This window comes from Notechis scutatus, chromosome 8, assembly GCF_049901735.1.
Source record: "Notechis scutatus isolate UNSWTSFEM ecotype Mainland chromosome 8, rNotScu1.2, whole genome shotgun sequence".
NCBI lineage: Eukaryota > Metazoa > Chordata > Lepidosauria > Squamata > Elapidae > Notechis > Notechis scutatus.
Genome location: NC_142016.1, coordinates 19,672,412 through 19,685,667, shown reverse-complemented (window position 1 = coordinate 19,685,667; position 13,256 = coordinate 19,672,412). Strand labels below are relative to the sequence as shown.

General features: G+C 40.0%; 1 protein-coding gene across 2 annotated transcripts in view; it reads right to left on the bottom strand.

Annotated features, from left to right (window-relative positions):
- Nucleotides 1–204: 204 nt before the first annotated feature.
- Nucleotides 205–13,256, bottom strand: part of LOC113429867 (uncharacterized) — a 30,229-nt gene continuing 17,177 nt past the window's right edge. The window contains exons 12-16 of one of the 2 annotated variants that reach the window (XM_087970965.1): nucleotides 7,845–7,877; nucleotides 4,143–4,175; nucleotides 2,778–2,810; nucleotides 1,479–1,502; nucleotides 205–469 (exon numbers count right to left, since the gene is read on the bottom strand). In XM_087970965.1, the coding sequence (XP_087827091.1) occupies nucleotides 1,479–1,502; nucleotides 2,778–2,810; nucleotides 4,143–4,175; nucleotides 7,845–7,877 (123 nt within the window). In that variant the 3' untranslated portion in view covers nucleotides 205–469. The remainder of the gene's footprint in view (nucleotides 470–1,478; nucleotides 1,503–2,777; nucleotides 2,811–4,142; nucleotides 4,176–7,844; nucleotides 7,878–13,256) is intronic. The other variant, XM_087970968.1, reaches the window with a different exon arrangement.

Here is a 13,256-nt window from a genome sequence, read left to right as displayed (position 1 = left end):
ATCTGAAAGCAGCCAAGATGGAGAAACTATACAGAACTATACAATTTTGCTGGTAACAAGAGTGGAATCCATCCCAAATCAGCACAGGAGTGGGTGACTTTTCATGTAACTTTAGTTATATTCTAGGGCAGTATTTAGGACCACAAGCTGCAACAGCATCAGCATCAAAACTGTTCTTCATACGCGCAAATTAAACAAGTGAAGTTTATGCAATAGGGATTTATTTCTTTTTATTTTCACAATTTTTTTCCCCACACCAAGGAAAGCAAACTATTCTGCTACAGGAAACAAAATCAAGCCATAGACTGTATCATCACCATCAAGTGCTGAGCAGGCTAGATCATTGCATGTCCTTGAGCACAAACAATCTTGTTCATTTTGCAAACGTGTAGAAGGCTGTTGGACCTTTGCAGCATATTCAGATATTTCTGTCATTTCCATCATTTCCCTTGTTCAAATTTCGGCCTCACTTTTGGGTGTCAGATCAAAATGAAGTGAGAGAAAGTATTAATACATGAAACTTTTGAAAAGATAATTGCTGGATGACTACAGGAATAAAACTCCATTGTGTTCACCAAGATTGATTTAAAAAAAATCTGCCAGACTTTTTGAGACTAACAATTATGACTCAACCAGCACAATGCATTCATCTGTTAATTAATAAATACTTAATTAATAAGTATAATTATTTCAAGCAATTTGCATAATTAAGCCACAGTGGCGCAATGGTTAGAGTGCAGTACTGCAAGCTACTTCTGATGACTGCCGGCTGCCTGCAATTTGGCAGATCGAATCCCACCAGGCTCAAGGTTGACTCAGCCTTCCATCCTTCCGAGGTGGGTCAAATGAGGACCCAGATTGTTGGGGGCAAGAGGCTGACTCTGTAAACCGCTTAGAGAGCTGTAAAGCACTGTGAAGTGGTATATAAGTCTAAGTGCTATTGCTAAGGAACTAATCATCCCCTTTTCTTACTTATTTCATCTCAATGTATCCCACAATTCTCAAACCATTCCATTTATCTGATAATGTGAGTTACCACTCATGAACATTTAAATAAAATTCTACTTTCAGAAGCTGTTACTAGAATGTTTCTTTGGGCTCCCTAGCTAAATTGGGTTCCCCATGCTGGTTGGGGAATTCTGGGAGGTGAGGGCCACACATATTAAGTTGCCAAGTTTGAAAACACTGCAGTGGGACAGATTTGGTTCTCCAGGAAAGATTTCCTGGGAACAAGTGGTAGAAACAGATGGGAAATTATACTGTGTGATGATAACATGACATGCATGGCATCACATTCCCCATGGACAGTCATGCACCCACTTTACAGGGCATGCATGTCCCAATGTTGGCCCTTAGAGTGATACTTTCTAATGGAGAAGAAAAATGAGAAGGGTAAATAATTTATTTTTGGAATCTTAGAATCTTTGTGTCAACCTCCATCCCCAAACATCCCATTTTTTTTTCTGTGGAGGACTTACCTATCTTCCTGAGGTCTGTTTATCCTGGGAGAAAAGTACAAGAGGAAGAAGGACGTTAAACGATTTCAACAGATAAAAGCTACTTACCGGCATGCCAACTCCACTGGCCCCATTCATGCCCTAAAAGTGTAACACCATGACTTCTCCAACTATGCCACCACTATAATCTTCTGTATACTATATGTGAATTCCTTCAGGGTACAGATTTTTTTAAAAAAATCTCTAATTTCACACAACAAAGTGTGAAAGGAGTCAAAAAGCTGCACATATCCATGCAGCCAAAAAGCTACACATATCCATGCAAAGTGTGAAAGGAACCCAAAAGCTGCACATTTCATCCATAGCAGAGGTGGTATTCATCAGGTTTTGACCAGTTCTGGAGAACCAGTAGCAGAAATTTTGAGTAGTTCAGAGAACTAGCAAATACCACCTCTGACTGGAGATTTTACAGTATCCTTCCCCTGCCACGCTCACCAAGCCACACCCACAGAATCTCTAGTAAAAATATTTGAATCCCACCACTGCTCCATAGATGAATAACGACCATTAAGGAAAGAAATTACCACTAGACAAAAAGCTGTTCAGAGGCCCTGCCTCCATGCAACAAGAGTGCTTTGAGAAGAGTCAGAAAAGGCCTTCTAAGCACAAACAGCAAAATAAAATGGAATTTCTTCAGGGTTGACTTTTCTCTGAATACAGTAGTTACATTTGGTTGGCTAAAAGATTTAGCAAACAATGAGAACTCAACACTGAGTAAAGACATCCTTTGCCTAGACCAAGGGTCTTCAAACTTGGCAAGTTTAAGACTTGTGGACTTCAACTCCCAGAATTCCTTAGCTAACATGATTGGAGGAGGAATTCTGGGAGTTGAAGTCCACAAGTCTTAAAGCTGTCAAGTTTGAAGCCCTCTGGCCTAGACCTTCTTTCTTATGTCACCTCTACCTCTTCCACCTCCTTCTATTCCAAATACTTTAGAAAATGAAATGGTAAGCATAGTTGTGCTGTATATAGATTTGTCTCTCTATCAAGATCTCCTCTGCATGATTTCCCATGCAGCTGCGCAATCCCCATGGAGAATCTTCACCTCAACTTGGCTCCTGGATTGATTTTTAACAAGTCAGTCATTGGAAAGGAAAATAAAAACAAGCCAAATGTTTTAGCCCTGCTTCCTGTAATTAAACTCTGGGCACTTTGGAGTTTCTTTGCATGAAGGAGGAAGAATGATAAAAAGGGTATCTGTTCAGATAGAAGTAGAATATGAACGAAAGAAATGGTGAAAAATAAACAGGAGATACTTACCATTGTTCCATCTCCACCAGCACCATTCATGCCCTGAGAGTGAAAGAAAAAACAACCATTATAGTATGATCAGATATCACTCTGCCTAGAAAGGATTCAGAAAAGATGCTCACACTGTACTTAACACAAAATGAAGTTGGATTGTGTTAAGGGACACTCTTCACTTAACAAAGATCTGAGATTATTTTGGTACAAAATTTGTCCAACAATGGTAACCCACCAGTGCTTCAGGACTTCCTTTGCATATTGTATTTGTGACATCTTCCTCACGGTATGCTACTAAAATTATTCAGCTTTACCTGACCCTCTATTTTCTACCCCCTCCATCTCCTTCTACTCCATGAAAGTTAGAAAAAGATAGTCATGATTGTATGCAGAAATTTGTGTGTGCATCAAGATCTCCCTTACATTACTGCCCTTGCAAAAAAGAATCTTCGCCCATGTTTGGCTTCAGGATCTATTCTTAAGAGATCAGTTGTTCAAAATAAGGTTCAATATGGGCCCAATATTTTGGTCCTGCCTATTATGAATATGCTCTGAGGACTCTGCAGAGGCTTTTGATGAAGGGGGAAAAAGGATAAAAGAGATAGTTGTTCAGGTAGAAGAAGAATATGAATGGCAGAAAATAAATCAGAACTACTTACTGGCTTTGGAGCTCCGCCACTGCCATTCATACTCTAAAATGGAAACAAAAGGTGAAAATTGTACTCTGGGATGATATCACCCATGACTTCTCCAACCATGTTATCATTAGGCTCCACAGACACCACTCAGGTGACCTTGATGACACAGATAAGCCTCCAGGTGGGCTTAACAACTCTCCAAAAAGATGCAAATGACCAGCTGTATGCAAGGAGTATAAATCCTTCCATTCCCCACCATCCAGTCAGAGCGAAAGAAGCTTTTTGGAGGGGAAGTGAAACAGCTTCAAAAGAAAAAAGAAGAAAGTCCAGCTGCCTCTTGGGACAAAAAAAAACTTGAGAAATGTCATCACATTAGGTCAAACTAACCTCTATTGACCTGACCCCATTCCTAAGAGGTCTGTAAGGTGCGTGCATAAGCGCACAATCATGCCTACCATCCCTGTTCTTTTGTCCCCAATTATTAGATCCTATTTCTTGTATTTAAACTTACGTTTATTCGTGTTTCTGTTATATTGTAAGCTTTTGACAAATAAATAAACCATCATCTTCGGTTATTGGAAATGAGGTTAAATATGAGCCAAATATTTTGGTCCTACTGTCTATGAATATGCTCTGGGGATTCTGCCCAGGATTTTGGTAAAGGAAAAGAAAAGGATAAAAGGGATAGTTGTTTGGGTGGAAGAGGAAAATGAATGGCAGAAAATAAATAAAAGCTACTTACTGGCATTGGAGCTCCACCAGTACCACTCATGCCCTAAAAGGGAAACAAATGGTAAAGCTTGTGCTCTGGTATGATAACACCCATGATTTCTGCAACGCCATCACTACCGTGTTTCTCATAAAATAAGGCCGGGTCTTATATTTTTTTGAGCCCCGAAAAAACGGCTAGGCCATCTTTTCGGGGGTGACTTAATTCCCCCCCTTGCATCCTCATCTAGAGCGCCCCGCGGGCAGCCTCGCCACCAGCTGCTCCTAACGGGTGATCACGGCGAAGCGCAGAGAGCTCCCTACTCCCACCAAACACCTTTGCTGCAGACCCAAGACCTTTGGCACCCGCCGCTGTTGCTTTCTCTTCTGCCCATTCCTCAGCCACGTTTGGAGCTGCCGCTTCCGTGTTTGGAGTGCCGCTACCATTTGGAGTGCCGCCCCCATTTGGAGCACCGCCGCCATGTTTGGAGCTGCCGCTTCCATGTTTGGAGTGCCGCTGCCATTTGGAGTGCCGCCGCCATTTGGAGCACCGCCGTCATGTTTGGAGCTGCCACTTCTGCGTTTGGAGCTGCTGCCATGTTTGGAGTGGCAGCGGCGCTCCAAATGGTAGTGGTGCTCCAAACAGCGGCAGTGCTCCAAATGCGGAAACGGCAGCTCCAAACGCGGCGGCAGCTCCAAATGCGGACATGGCAACTCCAAACAGCAGCAGTGCTCCAAACGCGGAAGCAGTAGTTCCAAACGCAGCAGCAGCTCCAAATGCAGAAGCGGCAGCTCCAAACAGCAGCGGTGCTCCAAACAGCAGTGGTGCTCCAAACATGGGAAATCAACAGCGGCAGGCACTGAAGGTCTTGGGTCTGCCGCAAAGGTGCTTGGCAGGGGTAGGGAGCTCTCCACACTCTGCCATGATCGCCCATTAGGAGCAGCTGGTAGTGAGGAATTGCTGCCCGCGGGGCGCTCCTAACGGCAAGTCCCCCCGCCCTTCCCCCCATTTTGCATGTTTTAAAATAGGCCTAAATTTGGGGGGAGGGGCTTAATTTCATTTTATGCCTAGAAAACATGCCGGGTCTTCCTCTTGGGGGAGGTCGTATTGTTGGAGAAACACGGTACTATCCTCCGTATCTCGTATTTCGATTCTAGATTGCATGAATCCAGGTGGAAAAATGTGTGAAGAAAGGAATGGTAAATATAAATACAAGCTACTTACTGGCATTCTCCCTCCACCACCGCCCTGCATGCCCTAGAAGGAATCAACAGGTAACTATTTTAATCTGATATCATATTACCCATGACTTCTACAACCAGGGTATCACTACCACCTTGGGCTATTGGAAAGGAGGTTGAATATGAGCTAATTATTTTGGTCCTGCCTGGTATGAATATGCTCTGGGGAGTCTGCTAAGGCTTTTGGTGAAAGAGGAAAAAGGATAAAAGAGATACTTGTTCAGGTGGAAGAAGAATGTGAATGGCAGAAAATAAATAAGAACTACTTACTGGCACTGTAGCTCCACCACCGGCACTCATGCCCTAAAAGGGAAACAAATGGTGACAATTGTACATTGGTATGATAACACCCACAAGTTCTGCAACTATGCCATAACATCATCCTCTTTATTTCATATTTCAATTGCAGATTGCATGATTGTAGGTGGAGAAATACATGAAAAAAGAATGGTAAAATAAAAATACAATCTACTTACTGGCATTCTCCCTCCACCACCGCCCTGAATGCCCTAGAAGGAATCAACAGGTAACTATTTTAATCTGGTATGATATCACCCATGACTTCTCCAACCAGGGCATCACTACTAGCATCTTGGGTTATTGGACATGAGGTTACATATTTTGGTCCTGCCTGCTATGAATATGCTCTGGGAATTCTGCAAAGGCTTTTGTTAAAGGAAAAGAAAAGGACAAAAGGGATAGCTGTTCAGGTGGAAGAAGAACATGAATGGCAGAAAATAAATAAAAGCTACTTACTGGCTTTGGAGCTCCACCACCGCCATTCATGGCCATTCAAGGGAAACAAAAGGTAGATCTAGTGCTCTGGGATGATAACACCCACAACTTCTGCAACTACGGCATTACTATCCTTCTTTGTATCTCATATTTCAATTCCAGATTGCATGATTGCAGGTGCAAACATACATGAAGAAAGGAATGTTTGAAAATAAACAAACAAAAGCTACTTACTGGCATTGGCGCTCCACCCTGCATGCCCTAGAAGAAATCAAAAGGTAACTATTTGAATATGATATGGTAACATTCAGGACATCAGTGAGCTGTTGGACAGTATTACTTGGTCTGTTGTGGATGCTTGTATGTTTTTAGGGGGCAGGGAATTTTGGCGGGGGTGGGGGTATATTGTATTTCAGTTCCAGATTGCATGATGGACCACTTTTGTCTGAATGTAGCTAATGCATTTGGTTGGTTAAAGGATTTAATAAGCAATGAGAAGTGAGTAAAATACTTCTTTCTCTCATTATACCTCAGACATCCTTGTAATGGAAGGCTAGACTAATAGAATAATGGGGTGGCATGTGCTTTGTAAGATGAAATAAAGGCTAGGTTATTAAATATTTTGGATCTATTGAACAATGACCCTTTCTGGACTCCACAAAATTTCCAGGTGAAATAAACCCTGGAAAAGGAGCAGACAAAATCCATCTTAACAGCAATTTTTTATCCTTTGGAAAGAACATTTATATTTTGTAGATTACTTGTGATCATTATGAAGAGGGAGGGAAAAAGAAGTAGATTAAAAATTATGCAATTGTTGTTCATGTATGCAAAAAGGATCACCTTGTGATTATTCAGAAAAAGTCTGGCTCACAGCTACCAGAAATAAACTTGGATGAGATAGGGGACACTTTTGCTTAAATAAAGCATCTGCATTTGGTTAGTAAAATATTTACCAAGCTATGAGAACCCAGTAGTGTGTAAGGACTACTGCATATCACACCTGGTATACTGTATGCTTGTCATAGTAAGCTGCTACCTGATTCAGTTTCACTTGACTCTCTCTTCTGCCACCTCCATCTCTTCTTCAAATAAGTTTGATATTGATAGTCATAATTGTATACAGAGATTTGTCTATATATTAAGATCTCTTCTACTTTATTTCCCATGTTGTCCACCAGTGGTATCTTCACCTCAACCTGGCTGCTGGATGTATTTTTAGGAGAATAATATTGAAAATAAGGGTAAACCTTGGCCAAATATTTTGACCATGCCTGCAGCAGAAGTAGTATTCAGCAGGTTCTGACCAGTTCTGGAAAACCGGTAGCAGAAATGTTGAGTAGTTTGGAATCTCTAACTGGCCCCACCCCCATCTATTCTCTGCCTCCCATTGAGTCCCAGCTGATTGGCTGGGTCTTCTTTGGTTGCCCTGCACAGGAGAACAGAGCTGGAAAGCAGGTTAGTGGGGTGGGGAGAGATGGGGATTTTACACTATGCTTCTCCTGGAGTGGGGTGGGAATAGAGATTTTAGAGTATCCTTCCCCTGCCACACCCACCAACCACACCCACCAAGCCACACCACATCCACCAAGCCATGCCCACAGAACCGGTAGTAAAAAAATTTGATTCCTACCACTGGCCTTCAGTCTTTATGCTCTGTAGACTGAACAGATTCTTTTGGTGAAGGAGGAAGAATCATAGAATAGCGCTTGGAGGAATATGAGGAAAGGTAGACAGAAAATAAATAAAAGCTACTTACCATCATTGGACTTCCACCAGTGCCATACATGCCCTAAAAGGAAAACAGAAGGTAACTTTTGTGGTCTGTGATATGATAACCATGACTTGTCCATCCTATCCCAACCATTTTCTTTATCTTGTATTTCAATTCCTTCCATGTCCAGATTTTTTTTAAAAAAAATGTGTCTAATTTCACACAATAAGATGTGAAAGGAGACAAGATATTTGTATGCATCATGTAGATCAGACATGGAGTGGTGTGGTGGCCTGGAGGTGGAGCTCTCGCCTCACAATCAGGAGGCTGTCTCTCTGGGCACAATGAGTGTTAGGGTTTGGGAATTAACCCCTAGAAGAGTATTGCAGCAGTAGTCAAGCCAGGCAACCAAAGGAGAGCGGAAGGGCCCCAGAGTATACACACACTGAACACAAACACTGTTTGTAGTTTAAATAGTTTTTAATCCAGTTAGAGTTTAAGCATTGTCATTCAGTCCATTAAGTCATTCACAGTATTTCCATCCAGTAAGACTCACTAGTATAGTCCAAGTTAAGAGTCCTTGCAATATCTTTATCAGCCGATAAAGATATCTTCTCCTCCTCCGGTTTCACTCTCCAGAGAAACAAACGCTGGATATTCAGTAGAATTACGCAGTAAATCAGCAAACAGTAGCAAACAATAACAGTTCAGTCACAGGCACTCACAGTCAGTAATCACAGTTAGTCGCAGCAGCACACAGTTACAGTCGCAGCAGCACACAGTTACAGACAGACAGTAAGCTTTCCAGCTTCTAATGCTTCCTTATATTGTAACTTCTAACCGCACCCTTAATCGGCTAATTGCCTGCTGCATTGTGCTTAAAGTGATAAGCACTTAAACCATGATATCTAAGTTTTATATATTTATTCACCCAAACCATATTTGGTATCAATGTTATACCTAACATACTCCCTTTTGGGTGAAATAAATATATAATACCTTACAATCTAATCCCATATTTTTCACAACTCTCCTGGTGCTTACTGGCACCTTGGGCTTTAGTAAAATTATCAGCTAAATTGTCCTCCGACATACAGTACTCTAGCTGAATCATCTTACTTCTTACAGATTGTCTCACGTTTAGGTATCTTAGATCTGTATGCTTGCTCCTTGTTTTTACTCCAATATTTGTGGCCATTTGAATTGCTGCCTGATTATCTTCATGTATAATTATAGGATAATCTACAGTTATACCTATATCAATTAACATTTGTTTATACATTATTAACTCTGTACATAACAATGATAAACAGGAGAATTCTGCCTCCATAGTAGACAAACTTATATGCTGTTGTCTTATTGACTTCCAGCCTATTAATGTCTTACCCAGCATTATGGCTGTTCCTGAAGTCGACTTTCTAGTGTCTCTTTCTGATGCAAAGCTAGCATCTGCATAAGCACTCAAAATTAAATCACCCTTTGGTTCTAAATACAATGAATAATTCATTGTCTTTTTAAAATATCTTAATATCCTCTTAGCTGCAATCCAGTGTCTTTCACATGGTGCAGAATTGAATCTAGCCAACTGATTCACGCAGTACGAAATATCTGGTCTAGACCAATTACTAATATAACTCAAACTACCAATTAAAGATTGATAAATCACCTTATCAAACTCAGGGCTTTGTACATCAGTGTTGCTAAACTCCTGACTCATTGGAGTCTTAGCTGGCTTACAAAGCTCCATCTTGTAATCTTTTAGCAATTTGCTTATCTTATCTTCCTGAGATATCTTAAAACCTTTCCGTGTTTTCTTTATATTCAAACCGAGATACTTCTTTATCTCCCCTAATTGCTTGATCTTTATTCTCTTTCCTAATGATGTTATTATTTTATTTGCTTCATCATTAGTTTCAGTTATCAAAGCAATGTCATCTGTGAATAGTAATAATAATGATACTTTCCCATTTGTCTCCCTCTTAAACAGACATGGATCGGCTAAACCAGCTTTAAATCCTATATTGTCTAGTTCCTTTACAATATACTGGTTCCATTCATAGCCTGATTGTTTAAGACCATAGAGACTTTTCTTTAACAACCAACAATCATTATTATCCTTATTTTCACTTTTAATACCAACAGGTTTTTTCATATAAATAATATGTTTTAATGGGGCGTGCAAGTAAGCAGTTTCCACATCTAGATGGTTAACTATATAGTTTTTACTAGCTGCCCACACTAAAGCTGCCCTCAAGGTTGCTGCCTTAAGACTAGGTGCAAACACCTCATCATAGTCATTAGCATTCTGCCTAAAACCTTGGGCTACTAACCTTGCCTTATGGATTAAATTACCATCCTTATCTGTTTTTACCTTAAATATCCATTTGCAGCCAATGGATTTCTTTCCTACAGGTAATTTGGCATTTTCAAACACCTTCATATCACTTAATGAATTCAGTTCCTTATTCATTGCTGCATACCATTTTTCTTTTTCCTTAGTAGGATACTTTTTAATTTCTTCTACAGAATTAGGAACTTCATTAATCTGACACACTGTGTTAGCCTGGTACCTATCAGGCGGTCTACATATACGTGTAGTTCTTCTGGGAATTACAGGGCTTACAGGAGGACTTTGTTGAACTACTACCTGTTCATCTTCCTCATCCTGTTCAGCTATTGAATCTGTTTCTTCCTTTATGGGCACTATTTCATCCTGTATTTGTCTCTTTACTTTATTTTTAAAGTTACAGGGATAACTAATGGGATTTCTATAGGATTCAATAATTACATCTTTATTGGCATCCTGTTCTAATTTCTCCCATCCTTCATGTTCTAGAAATTGGGCACTAGCACTACATAACACTTTAGATGTGCCTTTCTCCCAAAATCTATATGCCCTATGGTTTGCCTGATAACCAACGAAGAAAAATCTTTTAGCTCTATGTTGCCCTTTTTTTCTGAGTTGTGCAGGAATATGCACCCATGCTGGTGCACCAAATGTGTGCAGGTAACTTAGATCAGGTTTCCTGCCATGCCATCTGGTGAATGGTATTTCACCTGTTGTTGTATTAACAACGTTGTTCAATATGTTATTAGCACACATTGTAGCCTCCCCCACAAAGAATCAGGTAACCCAGAATCATTTAACATTGTTCTAACCATTGCCTGTAGTGTTTGGCCTCTTCTTTCAATAAAAGCGTTATGTTCTGGCCTGTATGTAGCAGACTTCTTATGCTCTATTCCAGCTACCTTAAGTCTGTTCTGGAATTTGTTATTAACAAATTCCGTGCCATTATCTGTCACAAGGGTTATCAGTTTACGTTTAGACTTTCTTTCAGCAAACCTAAGCCAATTGAAAAAATGTTGATATGTTTCAGTTTTGCTTTTCATTAAATAGCAAAACCCATATCTAGAATAATGGTCCATAATGCTCAGTATATATCTAGCACCCCCCATACTGGGTTTCTTTGGACCTATGATGTCTGCAAATACCACTTCTAAAGGTTCTTTTGTTTTGAAACCATTTAGCCTATTTGCAGGCAATACTTTGCTCTTATCTTCACAGCAAACATTACAACGCAAATATTTATCACAAGGTTTTAACCTTATTCCTTCAGATAACTCTACTGTACGTTTTAGCATTTTAAAATTTACATGCCCCAAACGCCTATGCAATAAATGGATACATTCATCATGAGGCTTTATATTATTAAATACAGTCTGAGCCTCCCCTTTCTTACTATTATCTAAGACATATAATGTTCCATTTAAAGCAGCAGTTACCCTTTTGTTATCTTTTTCAATTATGCAATTATTATCTTTAAAAGTAATTACATAACCTAATTTATCTAATACCCTTACTGAAAGCAAATTAAACTTTAGTTGCGGTACATACAACATTTTTATATCCTGGTTTATGTACGGACAACGTGCAAAACCTTGACCTTTCGCTTTCAGGTTCCAGCCATTGGCAAGTGATATATGTTGAGAACTTGTAGACATTTTTATAAATTTTGTCTTATCTCTTGTGATGCAGTGGGATGCGCCACTGTCAACCACCCATAAATTATTCTTCACATCAGAGTTGCTAAACGTGGCTAGTTCAAATGCTTTCTTTGGCTTTTTTATATTCTGGCTTTTTCTCTTTTTGCAAAATCTTGCCAAATGTCCTCTGCCTCCACAATTAAAACACTTTTTAATTGTGTATGCCTAAGATAAATTCTCTTCTTCCAGGTGCTTTACTTTGCTTTGCTGGTTTCTTTCAAGCTTTGAAGATAATTTCTCTTCTTTCTTATCTTCTCTCAGCTCGTCACGCTCACGCCTTCTTCTGGCTTCTTCTAGTAGCCTGCCTGTAATCTCGGTTAATGAGAGGCTTTCATTGGCAATACCTCTAACGAAGTCACATAGTCATCATAGCTTTGATCTAATGAAGATAATATTATGTAGACTTGTTGCAGTTCATTAAATATAAGCTCTTTTTCTTGCAATTCTTGAAAAATGCTCTTCATACAGTTTAAATGAACCAACATATCTCCATTCCTCTGAAGATGCGTTCGAAAAAGCTTCCGTGTAAGATTTATATGTGCTCCTACACTGTCCCGAACATAAATCTTCCTGAGGTTCTCCCAGCAGTTTGCAGCATTTTCTTCTCCACGAATATGGACAAGCTGCTGATCACAGAGAGTCAGTCCTATGATGCATAAAAGCCTGCTCATTCTTCAGTTTAAAGTCTTGTAACTTTTCGTTATCATCATCATTAGCAGGATCCCAGCTACTCACATCTGGTGGGTTTGCTATTATGTCCCACAAACCTTCTTTGCGTAGAAGTAAACTACATTTCATTGACCATGAAACATAGTTTGTTCCATCCAGCCTGGATATCATGGACAGTTGTGACAAATTTACTTGTGCCATTACTCTTCAGATATTTTGACTATTTTAAACTAATTAAAACAGTTTGTTTTTACAGTAATGTGCAACTCACACCAACTCTCTCTGCTATATCCTGGTTAGTTAGACTATGCTGCTGGGCCCATAACCAATGTTAGGGTTTGGGAATTAACCCCTAGAAGAGTATTGCAGCAGTAGTCAAGCCAGGCAACCAAAGGAGAGCGGAAGGGCCCCAGAGTATACACACACTGAACACAAACACTGTTTGTAGTTTAAATAGTTTTTAATCCAGTTAGAGTTTAAGCATTGTCATTCAGTCCATTAAGTCATTCACAGTATTTCCATCCAGTAAGACTCACTAGTATAGTCCAAGTTAAGAGTCCTTGCAATATCTTTATCAGCCGATAAAGATATCTTCTCCTCCCCGGTTTCACTCTCCAGAGAAACAAACGCTGGATATTCAGTAGAATTACGCAGTAAATCAGCAAACAGTAGCAAACAATAACAGTTCAGTCACAGGCACTCACAGTCAGTAATCACAGTTAGTCGCAGCAGCACACAGTTACA